The sequence below is a fragment of the Hydra viridissima genome, unplaced genomic scaffold (genome assembly GCF_058129835.1).
Source record: "Hydra viridissima isolate aposymbiotic clone 2 unplaced genomic scaffold, HvirCarnegie_v1 scaffold_2, whole genome shotgun sequence".
NCBI lineage: Eukaryota > Metazoa > Cnidaria > Hydrozoa > Anthoathecata > Hydridae > Hydra > Hydra viridissima.
The window spans coordinates 11331167-11353505 of NW_028324301.1; the positions used below are offsets into that span (position 1 = coordinate 11331167).

The window sequence follows — 22339 nt, forward strand, 5'->3', positions numbered from 1 at the left end:
TTAAAGTTCTAACCTTATTTAACTCTTTTAAATAAATTTCATTATTAATTTTTTGGGAGCTTAGAAACTTTATTACAGGAGAGTAAGTTTGTGGGTGCAAACTAACCCTGATAATATAATGTAAGCTTACACTAATAAAAAATTTATTTATTAAAATCTTTTAGCAAAAACTGTAAGGCACCAAGTTTCGGACTCAAATAAAATAAAATATTTTTAAATATAAAAATGTCTGTTGTTGTTGGATCAAGCTTACCACCTCAAGTTGAGGGACAACTTCGATGCTTTCTTGCTATTAAAGTAGATGAATTAAAATGGTGCATTCCAAGACCTCCAAAAGATGTACAAGTTAAAATTCTTTGGTGGGGGGATACATCTAATTGTGTCCTGCTGAGGTTTGTTGATAAAACTTATTTTAAAAAAATAAGTCAATTAAAATTGTTAGTTTTTTTTCAAAATATTGTAAAAAAACAATGGATAAAGTTTTTTTTTTTTTTTTATGAAACAGGTGATTTAAAAAAAAAAAAAGGTCTTTTTACAAACTATTCAATTTAAATAGCCATACTCCAGCAAAAAAAAACTTTGCCTTTTACAAAAAAGTATTCAAGACTGTATTTTCTTTCATCAGAAATACCAGCATTGGTCAAAGGCATTTTGCCTTTGACCAGTTCTGGAAGGATGTAATGTATAGCAAAAAATCATTAATTGAATAGTTTTGTTGTTCTTCTACAAATGTTAAATTGCTATTATGTCAATGATACAATTTCTGTGCTTCTGACTAAAACATTTTTGATAAGATCTGAAAGTACATAAAAATCCATTAAATAGCAATAAGCAAGTAGGTAGAAAAGTAGTACAACAAAATGTCAAATATAGATATAAAATATGACTTCAGGATCAGCAAAAGAGAAAATAGCAAGTAGATTATTGATTTTCAAGAATCACATCAGGAATGCTCTTAAAACATTTAAATCAACAGGTGGCATCAACCATCACCCAACATCAAGAAGGTCAAAAGAAAATAGAAGGAGTGTGAGATCAATCTTCTATTATATACTAAAAATTAGAAACATTTTACTCAGGGAAAAGATTGTTTTTTATAATGTTAGAAAGCTAATGATGATAGCCAGAGATAGGTTCATAAGATTAGGGTGGTGTAAGGAGAGAAATGCTTGGTTTAGTGTAAAAGTTAATTAATTTTCAATGTAGTATTTTTGAAGTAATAAACAGGAAAAGCAAAATTTTTGTTAAAAGATTTAAATCTGAAATATATAATGATCAAGGCCTAAGTTTTGAAAATAAGGCCTAGCCCAGTGTCATTTGAAGCAAAGGTAATGGTCAAGGAATTACACTCCCAAGGTCAAGGCCAGTACCAAGGTTTTATGAAAAAGTAGTTAGCAAACAGTTTAAAAAACAAATTATTAAGTATTACAAAATATTGCATATTTTTTAGGTTTTATGTTTAACTATGATTGTTTACTTTGTAGCATTTGTTTAATTTGAATTTAAATGATAATGAAATATTAGGCTATTAAAAAAACATTTGTTTTATCTTTTTAAATTAAAAGAAAATGCTGTTTTGTTCATAAGTTATAAAACTTGAAAGTGAAATTATTTAAACATTTTCTAATAACTTTTTAGTTATTTCCCCTAGACTTTTTAGGAGTGTGAATTGTTATATGTCATGTTATCTGATTATATCTTTAATTATGATTGTAAAGAAAAAGTCACTAAAAAAGTGCTGTAATATATCTGTGTCATTATATCATCAGATACCAAAGATAACAACTGTTTATAATTCAAGTGATGAATTTAAAGTTAAAGTACACAAGCCAAAAGGGGCAAGTAAAAGGAAATTCAAACTCAAACATCAGAATAGGCAGTTGTTCTTGACAAAACTAGGGTTAGTGTCAGACAAGCAACATTTATCATTAGGGCTGCCAAAATGTCTAGGTGTGGATATTAATTCCTTAGCATATAGTTGTAGTACAATAAAATTACATACTTAGAAAAAAAAAGGGTACTTATGAAGGAGTCATGAGCACCATTTTTTTTTTGTTCACAATAACTAAAAGCTTATGTTGGATCTTACTACACAAGAACACATAAACCAACTTCTGATATTGCTTTAAAGAATAGGTAAAGAATAGGAAGATAAACTACTGGTTATAAAAAAGTTATTATCAACTACTGGTGAGTCGAAGTCTAAAGCAGTTTTTGATTGCATAACTCATAAAAAATAGAATATTGACCGAGTGTTGTATTATTGTGCTTTGATAAACATCAAATACAGGAAAAAAGAGCATATTTGCTTTTGGAGCAAATACTTGGGAACCATCTTTATTTGGCTTGCTTGCAGATATACTATCAAAAAATTCTCATTTTTAAAATTACAGATAAAAAATGAAATTGTATTCTTAACTTTTGTCAAAGCTTGCCCCAAAACAAGCAACCAAGTGATGACAATGATATCAAGAACTATTGGAATTGTCTGTTATATTTCTTGACAAATAACCTACCAAGGGAACTAAATTTATGATACCTGATGCTAAACCTGAAATTTGTATTGTGTGACCAAAAATTGACCAAATCAAGTGCCAACTTCTCCAATTTTGCAAAAAGAAGATTTATGAAAATAATCTAAATATTTTGTTTAAATGATTCTGGAATATTGACTTGATAGTGGAATAATTGTAAAAAGTTTTTTGAAAACATTAGAACTCTTCAAGAATCTTCATGTGACAAACAGCATTTCTAAAAGATAAGTAGCACAGATGCCAAAAATTAATTCAAGATGAGAACAAGTAACTTATGTTATTATACAAGTTATTATACATTTTTTTTAATTAATTTTTTAAATTCTTGTTCAGGCCAGTTGTAGAATCTGATCCTCACTTCATTGGTTCTAACAAATACATTGAAGCTCATTATCCTGTTCGTTGTGGCCCAAAGCAATTTAATGCATATTTAGCAGGTACTGAAATCTAATTTTGCTGATATTATCAGTAAAGTTTTTCACAAAAAAAAAAATTTAACTGTTCTAAATCATAAAAATACAGGTGTTGTTACTTGATGCAAGTTTGGTTAATATTTTTAACAAAAAGGCAACAAACAATATCTTAATAGTTTGTCATGTATTTTATGTATATTCTGATGCAATAAAACAGTGCAGTTCTTTTATTTGCTTCCAAATATAAATGTAGTTATAATAATAATTTCATTTTTTCTTCTTGCTTTAAAATACAACAACATTAATAGCTATATAAAGTAGAGAAGACAAATAGATTTATTAGTTTTTATGAATGATCCAGTAAATCTGTAGCTGTTCTGCTTTTCTCAGTTTAAAATTCCTAATTTTTAAGTCTTTATATCAATTATTTAAATTAATATTTCTTCTACTATACTTAAGATATGAAGAGCTTGTTGATTGATGTTGTTTATGGCAGTTCATGTGCAGACTTTGCAAAGATTGAAGTGCCAAATATATATGAAGTTTCTGCAAGCAAACCAATGTTTGGGTATTTTTTACTATTATAAAGTTACATTTTTGATTTAATGTTTTAGATTATTTGATTACTAATTATTTTTCAGATGTTATCCAATGATATGTTCAACTGTTAATTTTAAAAGAAAAAAAGTGGGTACATTGTGTATTTCAGTTGCTTTTAAATCAATATCAGGTATGATAACTATCAAGAGACTTTTGTAACTTTAAAATTAGATAAGTTTTCTGATCAATATTAACTAATTTTAAGATGCATTCAACATGGCCTCTTCAATTATTCCCACCACAGATGAAGAGTTTAAACGAATACCTGTCAAAGCAACAAAATCTGAGTGCAAAAATCTGGTAACCACAAAATTTGTTGCATTTTTTCAAGCTTAAGTTTTTTAAATAGTATTTAAGTTACTATTTATTTTGATTTTTTTTAGAAACCAAAGTCTAAAGTATCAGTTTCTAACAAGCTCTTAAATAAACACAAGGATCTTAAATCTGTAATTAATCCCAAGCGTGAGAGTAAAGAGAAAGTTCATTTTCAAAATCCTCTTGATTATTACAATTGTATGGGAATAAGTTTTATACTTTCTTTTTAGTTTTCAAGGTTTTAGTTTTCAAAGTAGTTCTTATAACATTTTATTAGAAAGGACTCTCCATAATGTGCAGATTTTACAATATAAGCTTTATTTGTTCAAAACTTATTCTGGTTTCAGCCATTATTTTATTATTATTTCTCTAAATTAAATCTAACAAAAAAGTAGCAAGTTAGCATTTTTTAAAGTGCTGATTTTTTTTGCAATATTTTACATACATCATATGATTGGTATATATCACTTTTCTCTATAATGATGTTTTAAATTACTGTTGTATATATATTTTTAATTGTTATACTGTATTATAATGTCTTATCTCTTGCAGGTGTCTATAGGCATGAAGTCTTAAGTTATAATATTATAATTTAAATGTTTTTTGCTTTGTGCAGATGGCTTTTCTGAACTAATTGATCCTATTACTACAAAAAGATTTAAAAAGTCTCCTACTCAAGATGTTATCACAGAATCAATTGTGCCAATGAGTCCTTTAAGAGGTGCTTTTTTTTAAAAAAAAAAAATTATATGCAGACATTATAAAAATAGAGAAATTAGTAACTCATGATATCAAATATACAAACAATAAAAATAGAAAAAGTAGTGACTCATGATATCTCCCTTATTGTTTTATAATTAAACAGCCAAACTTGCTATTTTTTTAAGATGGTTTTCCAGAAGAGATTGAGCCTGTTACAAAAGTCTTGAAGGATTCACCTGTTCAAGGTGTTCCTGCTAACTTAATTTCAGCTGGTATTGATGAAATAGGTGACAATATTTTATCTTCATTGTTGGTTAAAGGTCAACACTTACGCGATGCTATGTTAAAATCTAATATTAATTCACAGAAGTTTAGAAGTCAAGCTGAGTATGTAAATAAACTTATATATTTGGGGAACTGATTCATATGATCTAATGAGTCAGTGCATAATTTATTATTAAGTTAAATTAGTATTAAGAAGTATAAATGGTTTTAAACTAAATGTTTTAAAAAATATCAAATATTTTATTTGTTTTTCATAGAAAAAATATAAAAAATCATGGTTCTGATGATTTAATAAATGAATTCTTCAATTCAATGGGAACTGGTAACAGCAACAACTCCACTGAAAGTCTTTTAGAATTAATGGAAAAAAAAGCTGTTGATCTTGTAATTGATGATAAAATTGGAACACTTTTGCAACAATTATCAGATCATAGTGATGTAGAAAGTGATGAGGGAGATCCACTGCATGATTCATCATTACTGTCAGATCTTTTTTACACAAATAAAAAGGACAATAAAATTGATGAAAGCTCTATTGTTTTTTCAGAAGATTCAGAAGAGGATGCATCTGCTAATTCTTTAAATAAACCAAGAAAAAATCTTACACATAAAGAAATAAAAAAAAACAAACAAAAAAGTGAAGTGCTTTTAGAGGAACCCAATGATATTCAAAGCCATTTAAGCAATAATCTAAACCTTCAATTGGAAAATTTAAGCATTGATCAGTTAACTAAGTTAGGTACAGTCAAATCAGCAAATATCCATATCCAACAGCTTCAATTATTTCAGATTCATAACAGTATCATTTATTTTGTAGAGTTTAATTTTCCTATTTATACTTGCGGCAATTATGCAATGGATGTTGTAAGATTTGCATCACGCTCCAAAAAAAGTGATTGCGTAAGTTTTGAGAGATGTTTGGTGATACCAGTTAAGTTTACAGAACAAACTGTTAATTGTTGGTGGAATAGTTTTGTTCATTTTAAAATCTTTGCAAAATATAGAAATAATAAACTTGATTTTTTTGGGAGTGGCTCGCTCAGATTAAGAGATGTTATTTTAAGTAAAAGTCTTAAATCTTCTGAGTTTAGCATTGGTATATTTGACACATGTACTAATAATGAGAAAGGCAAATGTGTTTCGATTGGGAATTTGCAGGTGGGTTTATTAATCTATTTATGCAAACAGTATATATAATTAACAAGAAAATAATGATGCAATTTTATACATTATTTTAATACAATTAAAGCGTTTTCATAAAATAAACAACTAATAGTTAATTCTGTTTTTTGTTTGGTTCAGCGAGCCTAATAAAATCTTTTAAACATTTCAAATAGTATATTTTATATAAATATTGTTTTCATCTTTTTTAGCATCTTGAAGTTTTCTTTTATTTATATAGGTTGTCATAGAACTATTATCTAATGCCAACAACTCAACAAAAAGTTTGCAAGAATCAGAAAAACAAGCTGATATAATAACTGATAGTTCCATAAAAACTATGCCACTAAATAAAGTTTCAAATTTACAAAATAAATTTTCTGATGAATCATTAAATTCACAACCAAAAACCTTTTTGCTTGGGAAAAAAGAGTTACAAAATCTCATCGCAATCTACGAAGGGTCTGTGAATTCTATTGAATGCTCTCACTGTAACCTTTATTGTGTATGTCGAGTTTATTGGACAAATTATGATTTAAAAACAAAAGTGATTTGGGGTTCTTCCAATCCACAGTTTGATTTTAAGCAGGTAAATCATTTTAGTTTAATATGTAAAGTTAGTCTAGTGATGTTGGACTCAACTTTTTTTATAATTATCCTGTTTTTGTCATAAATTAATCAAATATAAGCAATAAATATTGATTTTGTCATAGATTATTCCAATGCAAGCAATAGATATTGTAGGTAAAATGGAAAATAACTTTTTGTTTGTTGAAGTTTGGAATAAATCTGTGGATAATAGTAAAGATAAGGTAATTACAAACTTTGTCACAATACAAAAGATAATATTTCTTACTTTTATATGATGTGAGTTATAAAGCTGTTTATTTATAGCTAGTTGGTATTTGCAAAGTATCTCTTCAAACATTGTTTGGTCTATTTAAAGACTCTGGTCTTGTAGAAATCTTTCTGAAATCTCAGGTTTTTTGATATTGATTTAAATAACATAAAGCTGTGTTGGAAAAATTCTTTATTTACATTAAATGATTTTTTGTTTTTGTACTTATTTTAGTTTCTCTATAAAAAAAAATTTAGTGTCCAGTCGTTGTGTGTGATAACCAGATGCCGGTTATTGATCTTATTAGTGGTAAAGAAAATGGCTCTCTAAAATTGCTGATTGCAGTTGGATTACCTGTACAGGTATTATAAAAATAAGTCATGCAACATATAGTGTGGAATGGTAGTATAAAAAGATTTCTTACAATACTCAAATGTACAAGTTATATTAATTTAGAGGTGGTGAGATTGTTAATCATTTGTTGGATCCCTATAATAAAGAAGTTTTACTTTTTCCAGAAATGGGTTGACCAGGGCCTCAAAAGCAATAGATTGTGTTACATTTACTCAATTTTATCCAAGAAAAAATACTTTTGAGCTTAAAAAAAATCAAGCTGAATAATATTTAAGGTTCTAATTATAGCTAAATGTAGTCAAAAACACTTATTTTTAGTAGCCATTAGGGAGGACCTTTTTTTGCTTTTAATCACTTAATAGTTAAAACCTGATGAGACTTACAATTCATTAAAAAAATGTTGATCATTGTGGCAAGTCATGAAAAATGAAGCTTTTCAGTGAAGTTTGTAAAAAAATTTGTTTTTAAAAATCAAGGTCAAAATAGAAACTTGAAGATGTAATCTTTGGTAAGGTGACCAATCATCCTCCTTTAGGCAGGGGTATCTTAACGTCATTGGGAGCCCTATGTCTAGTTTCACAAATTTTTGCATTTGCAACTTTTTCATCATTTACTGGTGCTTACCTTTTGACAATATTCTAACAAAAAAGCACCATTATTAAACACTATTAAGGTGTTTAAAAATGTTTAACATTAAAGACTATAGAAGTCTTTAAATACAAAATTCCATTTTCTCAAGTATGAACAAATATGGGTCTTTCCCTGTAGTTTTCAATTTTCAAATTCACAATATTTTTGTGCTTTTTTTCTTGCAAGCTCTATAACAATATCATCGAAATCAATTTTGAGAATAGCACCAGAGCAATGCTATATTTCTTGCTATGATTGACATTAGGAACAGTTTAATTTAATTTGGTCACCTCATCAATGTTAACATGTCATGAAACCATCATTACCAATCTAATTAGTACTTTAAAAGATTTTAAGTAATCCTTTTTCTTGCACTTTTTGTAAACTGAAAATTTATGTAATAATAACAGTTTATTAGAACATCCCATAATTTTCAAAAATCATCATTTTTTACCATAAACACTTGGCCCCAAGTATTTTTTTGCTTAAAGCTTTATAAATGTTGGATCTGTTAAAAAGAAACAGATGAAGTCTTTATTTGCAAAAAAATGAAATTATGAAGTTTTTATTTGCAAAAATGGAGTTGATTGTTTCATTTTCTTGACGAAAAAATTAACTTCAGGCAAAGTAGTAAGAAAGAACAGTATCTGAAGACAGTCAAAGAAAAGGAGCCATTTAAAAAAGAAAATATGAGTTTTTGGAAAAATGGAACAACAAAGAAGGGTATTCTAATAGTAACTTAAAAAGTTCTAATTGCACAGATACTGATGTATTAGATAAAGTAAGAATTTTAAAGTAAAGTGAAATTTTATGAAGATTCAAAATATGACTTGCTGTTATTAAATATGAAGTTTCAAATACTGCTGCTGCAATTGCTTCAGGATATTTAAAGGATTTGGTGGAGGCCAGAATCAGCTCTTTTTTTATTACTGGACAAAAATAAAGTACATAGAGCCAAAGATAAGGTTATGTCTTATAAGATTATGTTTCTTGTATTCTCTTTGATGGAAGAAGTGACAAAACCAATGTATTCACATTTAATGAGGAAACTAAAAAATTTTATCTTCAAGTTAAAAGTCACTACACTTTGACTGATGATTTTGGTAAATATCTTCATTGTTAATATTTCACTGGTCTACTTTGTATGGTGTTGAAGATACATTAAAGTTCATTAGTTGTGATAGCACAATTACAAATGCAGGTCATAATCGAGTTGTTATCCATTGTTTAGAGGCTAAATTAAAAAGAAAGTTAGGATAGATAATATGTTTACTTCACACAAATGAACTTTGTCTCTGACATTTAATAGAAAGCATCAGAATATGGGAAGCCTAGCTCCCAGAGCATACAAGAGTCCTAGTTTAAATTTCCATGCGATCACATTGACTGATTATAACATGGAAAGAAGCTTATGAACCCATCTTAACCTGTCAAATGATTATTAATGATCTAGGTAGTTCCGTATTTCCCTGTTCAAGTACAAGGAGTTGAGAGGGCAGTTGAGGAGGTAAAATTAAATTCCCTTATGCTTAATAATGTTTTAATTGATAAAAATTTAAGAAATATTCACCATTATGAAAGCAGTTTTTAAAACAATCAGCTTTTTTTAGGTAACTGCAGCTTCTGAAACAGTCTTTGGTTTTGAGAGAAGAGATGGTTTTATCCAAGCAAGAGCAGAAAATAGAGCAATAATACCTGCAGACAAAGTCAAAACATGGCTGAAAAAACTTATAAATGAAGAGGAATTCTGCTTGAATTTTGACAGGAAGAGAATTAACAGTAAAGATTATCAGGTGGTCTTTCTGAAGAATTATGCTAGAACTCTCAATCTTAGCATTTTGGCTTATGTAATCAGATCATCTATGAGAATTTTTATCCTATTGCAAGCACTACAGGATGAATTCGATGCATGGAGGAATGTCAAAATGATTATTTCTGAAACTACAGCAATCAATGCAGGTCACAAAATTGATGTTGTTATTAGACTCCTAAAAATCAGAAAGCACTAGTCATTATCCATTAAATTATCTTATGTATTTTTTGCATACTCAGGACTCTTGTCCAAAATTAAAATCCTGATTTTACAAAAATTGTTTGTATAATCATTTGTGTAATCATTTGACTCAGCTGAATTTCTGGCTATTTGTTTTTTCTCTATTAGCAACAGATCTTATTGTTTTTTTTTTTCACTGGTTAGAGATATTTATCATCAGAATTTCTCATGGACCACCATAATTTTTAACTTAAAATTATCTTTCAAAACAAATTGTTTGCCTATCTTATTGATAGAATCATATCAAAAAAATCATAAAATTTGGCCCTGTCATTTTTTTCCAAGTGTAATTCAAATATAAATCCAATTATATGGAATAAATTTTGATATTATTTTAAGTTTTTCATGACTTCCCTTCTTTTTTGATCAACTTTTTTTTTTAATGAAATGTTAATCTCAACAAATTTAAAATTATAAACTTGTGACAAGCAAAAAAAATCCAACTAAATTTGTGAAAAAATTGAGATGCATTCTGGAGGCTCAAAAAAGCAGATGTTTTTTACTACATTTTGATGCAGAAGGTGGTGTATATAAATACTCATATACATACATTACATTACATTACATTACATACATAGATACATAGATACATAGATACATAGATACATACATAGATACATAAATACATAGATACATACATACATTCATACATACATACATACATACATACATACATACATACATACATACATACATACATACATACATACATACATACATACATATATGATATATACATACATATATGATATATGTATATATATATATATATATATATATATATATATATATATATATATATATATATATATATATATATATATATATATATATATCATATGTGTCAGCTGTTATTTAAAATTTATTTTTAACTTCTATTTAAAATATTGAAACTGTTTAGATCAACTACCTTCTTGAAATGCAACTTTCTGGTCTTCAGAGGAAAACAATTGATAAGTAAGTTTGAACCTATAAAGCTCTACTAGGTATGAAAAGAATTTGTAAACTCAATTCATCTTAAAAAAACTTATTTTGGCAATGAATTTTTAATTAGTCTCTCGTCATAAGTTTTCTCTCTTAAAATAAGTAACTTCAATTTCACAACTGAAATAACGCATTTGATCTTTTTCTCAGGTTTTTATTTTTGTTGATAATAGTTTTAACCAGTGGAGTATTTCTTTTGCTTCAAAGTTATAAAGTTTGTTTACTTTTTTCTTGTTTATTGTTGGTATAATTAACCATAGTATTTGTATAATAAAGGATTTTACTTTCAATAATTACCATCTTTGAAATGCAAACATGAAAATTCTTGCAAAACTTGAAGCTCTCATGAGTCTCCGAATGCTTTTTGGTTTTTAAAATATAAGGGATATTTAAATTGCAATATATATTTTTTTTCTAGGAAAATGCAAATTGTGAAGCAAGTTTCAGATGGTATGTTTAAAATGTGAAAATTATATTTAGTTATCTGCATTATGGATGTATTATTTTCATTATACATGTATTTTCTTGAGTATACGTGATGATTATCTTCATTATCACACGTAATGAGTATCTTCATTATGTGTGCAATATCTGCATTTTGCATGCATTATTTTCATAATGCATCTGTTAACTGCATTATTAGCTTTGATAAGAATTTGATAAAAAAGTTTATTTATATTTTTTAAGGCTATTTAATACTCAGTAATAAATATTTTGGTATTTACTGTGAGTTTTTAAAACACAGTTTTCTTTTATCATATCAAGTTTTTCCCTTCACAGCTTTCCCTCTGAATGAGCAGAATTGTTTGTCTCTAAAAAATAAAATCTTTCTACTGATTGCTTTTATTATCTTTTAGCATCTATGTATCATTAATTACAGTTGTCTTAGATAAAAAAAAAAAAAAAGCTAAATTATATCATTAATTTTATCACTTAAATTCAGTACACTCTGCAAACAATTCATAAGTCTGCCAGCATGGTTTATGTAAAATTTCTTTTGTTTTTCTAACCATGTTTTGCTCAGCTTATTTTGTATTCATACACCTATTTCCTTTCTTTTAGATCATGGCTCCCTTTATAAATTCCTAATTTAAGAACTCTTTGTTTTTCTAATGCAGTTTCACTATTCTCAGTGAAAGGTCATTTATCAAGTAGCCCAATAATCTTTAAAATAAATCTTTATCAAAATGAATATTGGAAACAAAAATGTTTAAAGTAACAAAAAAACAGTTTTAACTTAAGCTTTGTTAAAAGAAACTGTTTGTTAATAAATGAGGTATTTTTTCTTGTTATATTCTAACTTCTATGACTCTGATGATTTACACTTCTAAGGTGATTGTAATGCTGGAACAATACAAAGTGAATTATGTAAAAAGTATAAAACGTCAAAAGCGGATATAAATTAATTGATTAATATAAAAGCAATTGAACTGTTGAAACTGAGCATTTAAGTGATTGAAGTAAAATATTCTTTATACTGATTGTAAAAATATTAGATTATATATAAGAACCCATTTGCTAGTGCCAGAGATAAAATTTGCAACTTAGAACTTGATATTTCCAAAATTACTGAATGGTGACATTTGGATGATGCAAGTTATGTTAATAAATAGCAAAAATACCATTCATATTGACAAAGAGCCAAAAAAACATGTTTGGAGTTTGCAAAGACTCACAGAAATTGGTTGGTAAACAAAATATGAGAAGACCAGTTGACCATCAATTAAAACAAGTGTACACTATTGGAACCCTGAAGCATGGAGTTAGCAAAGGCTTTATGGTTTGGGGATGCTTTTTAGGATTTTCTAGATTGAGACCACTCTATCACATAGAAGGTATAATAAACAAATACATATATAATTTAATTCTGGAGGGCTAAATGTTACCTTTCACAGAAGAAAATATGCCTCTACAGTGGACATTTCAACTTAAAAATGATCCCAAACACAAATCAAAACTCATTAAATTATAGTTGGATACAAATGAAATCACTGTAATGCAATTGCCTGCACAATTTCCTGACCTAAATCTTATTAAGAATACTCAATGATAAAGTACGTTTGTATGGTAGGTTCAAAATTGCTGAAGAATTCTATCAGGAACTCCAAACTGCTTGGTCACAAATAAAAGAAATTCAAATTGACAAACATTGAGACAATGCCTTAAAGATGTACTAAGGTTGTTAAGAACAATTGATATGCCATCAATTACTGATCTGATAAGCGTTTGATGATAAACTTTAAAGGATAAGCTTTTGATGACTTTTAAAAGTTCCTTTAGCTTTGGAGATGATAAAAAATTTTTCTGTAATTTTGTTATATTGTTATGTCAATACATATCTATTTTGGATAGTGTAATCAAAGAAAAGTTTCAGAATTTCTAGTAACTAGGTGAATGAGAAAAACTTGCTTGAAAATGGTATACTTTTTCCAATCAGGAAGAATTTTATTTCTGCAGTATATTTGAAGTGATAGAAGTATTCCTATACATAGAATTAACCAAATCACACTTGATATACTGAGGGAATGTGTTCTTCAGATTTATAATCATCTGAATAATAGCTGTTTGTTTATAACTCAAAATAGACTTTAAAGTACATTTCCTTCCACAATAGTAATTTATATGATGGAGTCTTAATAAAGCATTCAATTTGTATTTGTCAAAAATATGAAAGTATAAAGAGACTCATTGTGCTGCCACAATAGAAAAAAAAATTGGTCATCTGTATTAATCTAAAGTTAGTATTTTTCTTTCTTGTGCAATAAAGAGAATACAATAAGTTGTCTGTGAATTTGCGTCAGCAGAGTCATAGAGAAGCACCAGAAGATGTGAACCATTTTTGATCTCATTCTACATAACTTACTTCACAAAAAGAAAATATTTTTCTGCCTCTACCCATAAAACTTAGCTGCTTAAGTTTCAAGTGCCTTATTTTAGCATTTCCTAGTCTGTGAATTCAAATAATCAATTTTGATTATAAATACAAATATTTATTTCGAAATATTTTTTTAGAAATAAATTGTAATATTGATATTGAAATATTTGAACAAAATATTTATTTTTTAGTACTGATCCATGAAATTGAAATCACTGTTGAAAAAGTAAATGCAGTCTTTTCCGATAACAAAGACTTATGGGGTGAAGCTCAATGTTACATTCGGTACAATTTTCCAGAGCAAGTTTTTGGTTAGTACAACATTCTGTTCTATAAAATTTGCCAGAAATCTTTTTTAAAAGCAGAAACAGAAATTCTGAAACATTGATAAGAAAATGTGTTAATTATTTGAGATTTTTTGCAGAATTTATGTATAAATTTATTTTACATTACAAAGGTGAGTTTAAGATGTCATATTTTCAATCAAAACCTACATTATGTACTCCAACTCCAGTATTTCGCCATACAGATCGGCATCTATATTCTGTTCTTTTTAACAAACAACTGCAGGAATCTTTCTTACAATGTCTAACTAAAGCTCAAAAATCTACAGATATTGTTTTTGAACTATGGAGGCAAAGTTATTACCTGGATAATAAAGAGCAACTGATTTGTAAGGTATATTGGAATATTTTTAACAAACTCAACAATAGTGGAAAATTATCAGTAAAACTTTTCCAAATAAAGTAATTATTTTGTTTTAAACTTTAGAGTAAATAAATTAGCTTTATGAAAACATTCTTTATGAATTTAAGGCATCACTAGGAATACCAAAGATCTTTTCATTGTTTTCCATGAATAGTCAAGGAAGACCCAGCATGGAGCTGTTTAATATTCCAGTTTTAACTGATGAAGATCATAAGGAGGTTTCTTTAGATTTACGTGTCAAATACACATTGCATCAAGAGGACTCTGATGTTACCTTGTTAACAGAGAGAGTATCAGACACAGTTACTTTATCTGTGTCCATCACAAGGCTTTGTGGACTAAAGGTGTTTTTATGTTATTTGTATTGTTAATTTTTAATGTTATTTATGTGTTTTTTTGTGTTTTTTGTTTTTAACAATTTTTTATATTTAATTTAAGATTAAATTTAAGAAATTTACTTTCAAAGTACATTCTTCTTTTTGCAAGCTTGTTTATGCTGTAGTTTGTGTTATGAGCTTAAATTTTAACATATTTTTTATATTTTTATTCTTTATTTTTTGAATCGTAATTTTTTTGTTGATTTTTCAAAATCTTAATTTATTTCTCTTTTTATAATTTTCTATTTTAATTATGATAGTTATATTTTTAGGATGCTGTAAATGCAGTTTTTCGACACCACAAACAACTTGATCAATATATAGAAAATGGAATAAGAGTTTATGTTCGTTCTCACTTTTCATTTCTTGGAGAGTCCTCTTCTATAGATAGTTCTTTTAGTGCTGCATCACATTCTCCTACGCTAAACTTCCAATATGAATTACCTCTGAAATTATGTGAAGAATCAATTTTCTCTTATGAAATTGAGAATGGTCACCTAATTTGTCAAGTATTGTAAGTTATATGTCTTTTCAAAAGAGATGTGACAAAATTATAAGTTGTTAAGAACTAAAATTTTGGTGTCTTTAGTCAAATACAGTTGTAAAATTTAGGACAGATGCTATTGAATTTAAAGAGACTGTCATTGGAGAGGCAAGAATTCCGCTTACACAGACTCTTACACACAGCACAGGTAAATTTTCAGTGAAAGTAATGTCATTAGTAGTTTTCTCTTTTTAGCAGCAAGTTTACTAAAGCTTATGTCATTGGGAACAGCTGAGAAAACCTGTACTGCCATGTTTGAGTCTTAATCATTATAAAGGATTTTACCTTTCTGTGCTACCCATTTTGTGCATTTATTTGTTAATTTCGTGAAATATTTTCAGAAAGTTTCTCTTCTCTAAAGTATGATCATTTTGTTACATGTTTGTATGTGTATGTATACTTTCAGGTGCAAAGGGCTGGTACCTGTTAGAGCTTTGCAACGGAGAAGATAAGGTTGTAGCTGGTGGAATTGAGTTGTGTGTTAAGTTTTTAAATCCGATTGATCGAGAAACCTTAATTAACCATAGCATGTGCAGAGGCTGGAGTCCTAAATTTAGTGTACAACTACATGACGAATCATGGTTGATATCTGCTGACAAGAAATTATGCTGTTTTGTTGTATCAATTAACCTACTATTTCTTCCAGTGCAAGTAATTGATAATTTTGTCTTAACAGAGAAAAGCTTTTTTTATGCACGATATAAGTTCTGTGATCAAGGTAAGATTTTTTTTGTTTAAAAAGTGCACTAAATTTTTGACAGAAAATAGATGACTGGTCTGAATTAAAAAAATTCAAAATATAAAATAAAACAAAAAAATTTTTTTTTAGGAGCAATACGAAGTAAGTTATCATCTTTTAAAAAAAGCAACAAAGCTATTTTTTCTGAGTTGAATCATATGCACAAGTTTCAGTTAAAACCAACTCCAACTCTGGCATGGTGAGTTTTTTTCTAGTTACATTTTTCATACTCTGTTAGAAGCCTGTTTTTGTATTAATCTTTACACAGTCAATATTTGTACTTTTTTAACATCTATTTGTTTACTAAGTGCTACTTAGACCCTCTATCCTAATATAATTTTAACTTGTAATTTTTGTAACCATCAAATCTGGAATTGTTTATGTAACTTATTTGCAAAGTATTTAGTTTTTATATATTATGTAGGTATTTGAGAGAGGAGACCCTTGAAGTGGAATTTTGGCTAAGTAACAGCAGATTAAGAAGTAATGAGAGAAATTCAGACATTCTAATTGGTTCATCCTATGTATGTTTGGAAAAATTTTCACATAGTCCTTATCAAGTTGATACTGTCAGGTATACATTTAAATCAGTTTAGGCTTCTGTGTTTCTAAGTTTGTAATTGTCTCCTTTGCTAACAAGCTGATCAATAGGTTTTTCTCTGGCAGATTTAAGTAACCCTTTTTTTCTGCAAAGCTTTCACATGTTGATTAATATCAAAAAGTAGATTAGTTTAAAAAGTAAAACAAAAGAATTCCACTTTTCACGTTGAAAATGAAGCTTGATGATCATACTTTCCTTGCATAATTTTCCTTGCATAAAATAGTGAAACACCTGGGAGCAGTTCAAAGGATAAAGAAAGTGCATCCTAATACTTCATTAAGCACATCTATTGCTTATGACTAGATAAATAAATTGTTGGAGCAGAATAAAACCCAACAAGCCACAAATATCATTTTATGACACAAATATCTTTTTTTCAGTCACATCCTTTACTCAAATGGCTTACAATTGACTGGACATGATAAATCATTCCAGAAAATGCCATAAACTTACCCTCATCAATGCAAGATTCACCTGTTTTTGATAGGCAAGGTATGTAGTGAATCTTATTGAGGTGATGAGAAGCAGGTAAACATTGCTGCCAAGATTAACTGTGCTCAGCTCCAATTAATCCACAAATTTGTAAAAAAATCTCCCCCATGACAAAGCTAGACCATACATGGCATAAAAGATCCCTTCTATATTCAGTAGACATCTCTCCTACAGATTATTACTTATTCAAATCTGTGGACAACTTCACAAAGAGCAAAGAATTTCATAATGAGCATGAACTGAAACAGAAGATTGGCAGATTTCTCAACTCCCAGAATAGGTAGATCTGGAATTGATTACTTGAAGATGGCAGAAAGTCATTGATCTTGAAGTTAAAAAATGTAGCTCACATTATCTAATGTGTCAATTTCTTCTGAATACTTTTTGACAAAATATGTGTAAATGTAAATTGTTTAAAAAATTAGTTTATGCAAGTTTATTTTTAGCGTTGCATTAGGGTAAAACCACCTATACATGGCTATCACCAAATCCTGACCAGTTTTCAAAGTAGTAAAATGCCTAAAAATGTTAATGTTCCATACTATTCTACATGAAAATAGCAGCTATCTTTTTTATACAGAGCCTCGGTCTGTTTCATAAGATTGATACCACAATAAGTTTGATTAAAGTATGGTGAGTATTCTGACTGTAAAAAAAAAATTTTGAGAAATCATTCTGTTGACTTATCTTGTTTGTCAACAATCTTATAAGTTAACTCAAATGCAATAGTTTATTCTGGTAATAAAAAGGGCTTTACTTTGATTAGAAATTAAAATTACTTCTTTTGAAAATGTTTAATCTTATCATTCTTACCCGTAAAAATTATGACCTGATCATGGCCACTATTGTCAACTTATTCTTGGCCATATTTTTATATGGCTATTAATAGATGTATGGTAGCCAGGAATAAGGTCACTATTTATGATATAAATTTGATAAGTTTAAAACCAACTACTTATACCAGTAATTGTCTCAATAGTAAATTTTTTAAGTTAATTTTAAAGTTTAGCTAAATAGAGATTAGTGCCTCAGGCAGTCATATACCTCCTCAAATATTTGTAAAAGGTTAAACCAGGGAAGCCTTAAATAGCTTTGAAGTTCTTGCAGTCTGAAGTAATAATTGGATTGTTTTCAATTTTTACTTTCAGTGCTTTAACTTTGGTCTTTTGAAACTTTCCTACCAAACAAAGGACCAGATTGATTTCAAATTTTAATTTTAGATGGTCATGGAACTCATAACTTTATTGAATTTATTGAATCAGATTGATTGAATTTATTGATTAAGAATAAAGTCATAGCTGAATGATCAGTGGGTATTTGCATTTAGCAACAGTACAATTTTGCATATCAAGACATGGTGAATCTATATCCAGGTGACAAGAATTTTTATGATTTTTTTGGAGAAAAATTTTTTTGGGTAAAAGTCAGAAAAGAACATTAAGTCAGGATTTAATGCCTGTGGTAATTTTTCATTCGGTTCCAACAAAACTTCTACTAGAGACTTATCTACCAAACAACCTTTATGAACCATCGCAAATAACCTAATTTTGTGGTCTAAGGAACCAGTTATTGCAATAGTAGTTGCAGTGTTGTTTCATCAATCATTTTCATTGGAATCAATTCAATCAATTTCAAAACAATATAAGGTCGAAAGCCAACAAGTAAATATGATTTTATTAAAATTATGAAACAGCAATAGGAAAAAATCGACAATAATGTGATTATGAAGCTGGTGGACTCAATGCCTTGTCGCTGTCAAGCAGTAATCAATGCCAAGGGTTTCCCGACGAAGTATTAAAGAAATTCACTTTAAATTACAACATTTTTAGTTAAAAATTGTTTTAAAAAAATACTTCAAGTATTTTTTTCTACCCGAATACTTTTGCATGCGCATATCTCAATAAAATGAACTTTTAAAACTATATTGCTTAGGTTTATTAAAAATTCACTTGTTTTTCGAATTGTAATCAATTTTTTGACATTCCAGTGAAAACTTAAAAGAAATCGGACTTTTCATTCAAAAGTTGTCTCAAGTTATGCGCTGGTCCGGTTACTTTTTCACGCTTCTGTATATGCTAATAAAATGATTTGAAAAATAAACAGAAAGATTTCAGTTTAGAATTTTTGCTGTCAAAAGCATTTTTTATAATAAAACGGATTTTTTTGCAAAATAATTTATTTTATGAATTATTGCATTAACAAAAACGAATTGCAAATTTATTTTAATACAATTTCGTCGTGGAGTTTTTGTGTATCAATAAAGTATTTTAATAAAGTATTGAGGCATGAAAAATTCGTTCTGTTTTTAGTGGATGCTTTCCATTATTCAGAGCTGGAAGCAGTTGTGTGTGCTGCTCAAGTTGTTCTATTACTATTAGCTTTAATGAGGAGAAGTCGGACTTTTTAAGAAGAACGCGTACGCAGTCAGCGAGCAACTTTTCTGATCTATTTTATGATCACCTCGAAGAAATCCAGAAACCAGTCTTTCCGATTAATCACGAAGAAATTAATAAACCTCTTTTAGCTGAGACTTCAGAGAAACCGACAATTTTAATTCGAATTGAGGAAGCATTACATCTTCCAAAAATCAATCACAACGAGAGCGTCATTTCTTCTGCTATTTACGTTTCATATACTGCTTCTGACCAAAAGACTACGTTTACAAACCTCATCACGAATAATGAGAATCCTGTTTGGAAGTTCCAAAAGCAAGAATGTCTTGATCTCAGATCACTGAAGAATTGTGTGTTTGAGTTTAAAATGTGGAGAAGTTGGAACCAAGAGCCAAATTGTGAAAAAGATATTTTACTTGGAACTGTGCAAGTTGACGTTTCTCCATTATTTTCAGGTATTGTTTTTTGAACTGATTTGGTTAAAAATTAAAAACTTTTATTCCTTATTCATTGATTATTACTTAATTTATGATAAGTCATTACTAGCATTACTGTCAGTTCGTATTTGCCTAGGAATGCAGCAACTATTAGGTTGGTATAATGTAAAAGATTGTAATGGACAAAGTATCGGCCAAATAAAAATAGGAATTATTCCTTCAGTATTGCTGTCGCTTTCGCGCTCAGCAAAGTTCTTCAAGAATTTTAACACACCGGTCAGCCTTGATTTGACTTGTTTCAAAAACATTAGGGAGCCGCTGTATAATGCAAACATTGCAAGCCAATCAGAATTGCTAAATAAACTTCATAAAAGTTTGCAAGATCTAGACTTTATAACGAGAAACATTAGAGAACTTAGCTTGGCAAATGAAGTTTCACATGTTTCGAAGCCTCAGGTGCATGAAAATATAAAAGATGCAACTCATGACGAAAGTAAAGCTAAGATTAAAACTATTGAACCTTTTAAGTCAGATTTTAGTTGCAATCAATATAAGTTGGAAAATAACGGCTGCAACATTACGGTCGAGAAGAACGGTAAAAATGCATACGATAAGGATCTTGAAGGACTTAGCTCAGATGATAGTACAGATGAGCTTATGAACCATTTGGAGGAGTTTAAAAAGAAATATAGTAAATTAAAAGAGTTTACAAACTTAGAGTTCGAACAAGATTGGTTGAGTGACGATGATCAGGTTAAAGACAATCGAAATATAAAAGCAACAGAGTACAATCGTTATCTACCATCAGTTGGAGTTCACTGCGATGATGTAGTTAATGTCAGTGCGAAAACATCGCCACACGACCTTAATGAGCAATATGAGGAATCCTCTGAGTTAGCTAGTGAAAAAATATTTATGGGTGAAAACAAAGGACAAAATCATTTAAGCTGCGCTTTATCGTGTGATTCCGACCAATTACTTTCTGAAAGTATAAATAGTGAAAAATCTCAAACTTCTGGTGTTCAAAGTGATTGTGAGACAGCTAAAGACAGATTAGGTAAAGCGGAGCATGAGTTCATATCCATTACAGACTCGTATCCATTACTTAACATCAACTCTCAAGTTGGTCAAACTGATTGTGATGTGGAGGAAACGTATCCTTTTCTTTGCGTTTATGTTCTTTTTTAAATTAAATTAGCTAGTAAAGATTGGTCGGGCTAAAATATAAGGTTCCATGAATAAATTGAGCATGAAATACTATTCTCGCAAAGATCACTGAGACTGTGGTCAAAGAAATCGGGTTTAAAGTTTAACAAAAGGTTGGATGTAAGTTTACTTACTAACATCTAAATAAATGTGTTGAATTTTATAGAAAAGATATTTAGTACTGTGTTTTCGAATTATGACGTTTCTACCATTTCGATTATATCAAACTTAACCAAATTAAAAGGAAAAAAACTCATTTAGGAATACCTAACTTTTTTATGAAGCCCGATGAAATGGCTGAATCAATGAAAGCTCTTCGATTGGCCGCAAAGTTTAGTCATCCGCCTCGTGTTAAAAGCGGTGACCTTACCAAAATAATTAAAAGTGAGATCGGGGCAATAAGTGAACAGAAACTTGAACATTCCGCTTCTGAAATTTCCCGAATAGCACAGATATTTTCATCGAAAAAAGTTTAAACGTTTTTATGAAAACTGCAATAGATTACTTTTACTGTTTTTCTGAAGCGCGGAGAAAATGCGCGGAGTACTGAAAAAAAAAAAAAAAAGGTTTTACAGCAAGTTCTTTTTTTTTTTATTTCCCATCATTTTGATGTTAAAAATTCACGAAAGTCATAAAATTAGTGGTTGATATTTTGTTGAATATTTTTACTGCGCAAGGTCTTTTTATTTTCGTATTTTTATATTTACAAATTATCTTAACCAAAAGTTTTGAACCCAAAGTCACATACTTTAAAAATTAAGAAAAAACTTCGAAATCGGAAGATATTAACTTCATCTTTGGTTTTCTTAACACTTGGTGCAATGAAAAACCTCGGAAAACAAATTATATGACTTGTTTCATACGCATGTACATATATTTTCTAAAACTTACCTCGATAAACACTACAGAAAAATTTAGTTTTTCTATCGTTTTAATCTAAAGTAAGATTAAGTTTAATAGCTTAAAGTTATTAAATTCTCCAAATGGTAAGTGACGTAATGGCAAAGTATCACGGGTAATATGTGAAACTTTCAAATAAAAATTAAAATTTAAAGAAATTTTCAAATAAAAATTATAATCAAAAAGTAAACAATGAAA

General features: G+C 28.7%; 1 protein-coding gene across 2 annotated transcripts; it reads left to right on the forward strand.

The window, feature by feature from the left end:
• Positions 1-164: 164 nt before the first annotated feature.
• LOC145190305 (C2 domain-containing protein 3-like) lies at positions 165-21886 on the forward strand. Of its 2 annotated transcripts, none has more exons than XR_016449612.1 (26): positions 165-392; positions 2868-2971; positions 3407-3515; positions 3589-3677; positions 3753-3847; positions 3931-4060; positions 4479-4583; positions 4750-4951; positions 5107-6007; positions 6252-6599; positions 6724-6822; positions 6905-6991; positions 7106-7210; positions 10787-10842; positions 11288-11319; positions 13936-14055; positions 14202-14422; positions 14560-14796; positions 15102-15343; positions 15442-15521; positions 15780-16024; positions 16203-16311; positions 16537-16686; positions 19515-20053; positions 20172-21189; positions 21486-21886. XR_016449612.1 is itself a non-coding variant. In XM_090077755.1 (26 exons), exons 1-26 carry the CDS (start codon positions 226-228, stop codon positions 21715-21717), a joined length of 5889 nt encoding a protein of 1962 aa, XP_089933881.1. In that variant the 5' UTR covers positions 165-225; the 3' UTR covers positions 21718-21886. The 2 variants fall into 2 exon arrangements, 1 of the variants encoding a protein (XP_089933881.1); XM_090077755.1 differs by having other exon boundaries at positions 15780-16091.
• Positions 21887-22339: the final 453 nt, after the last annotated feature.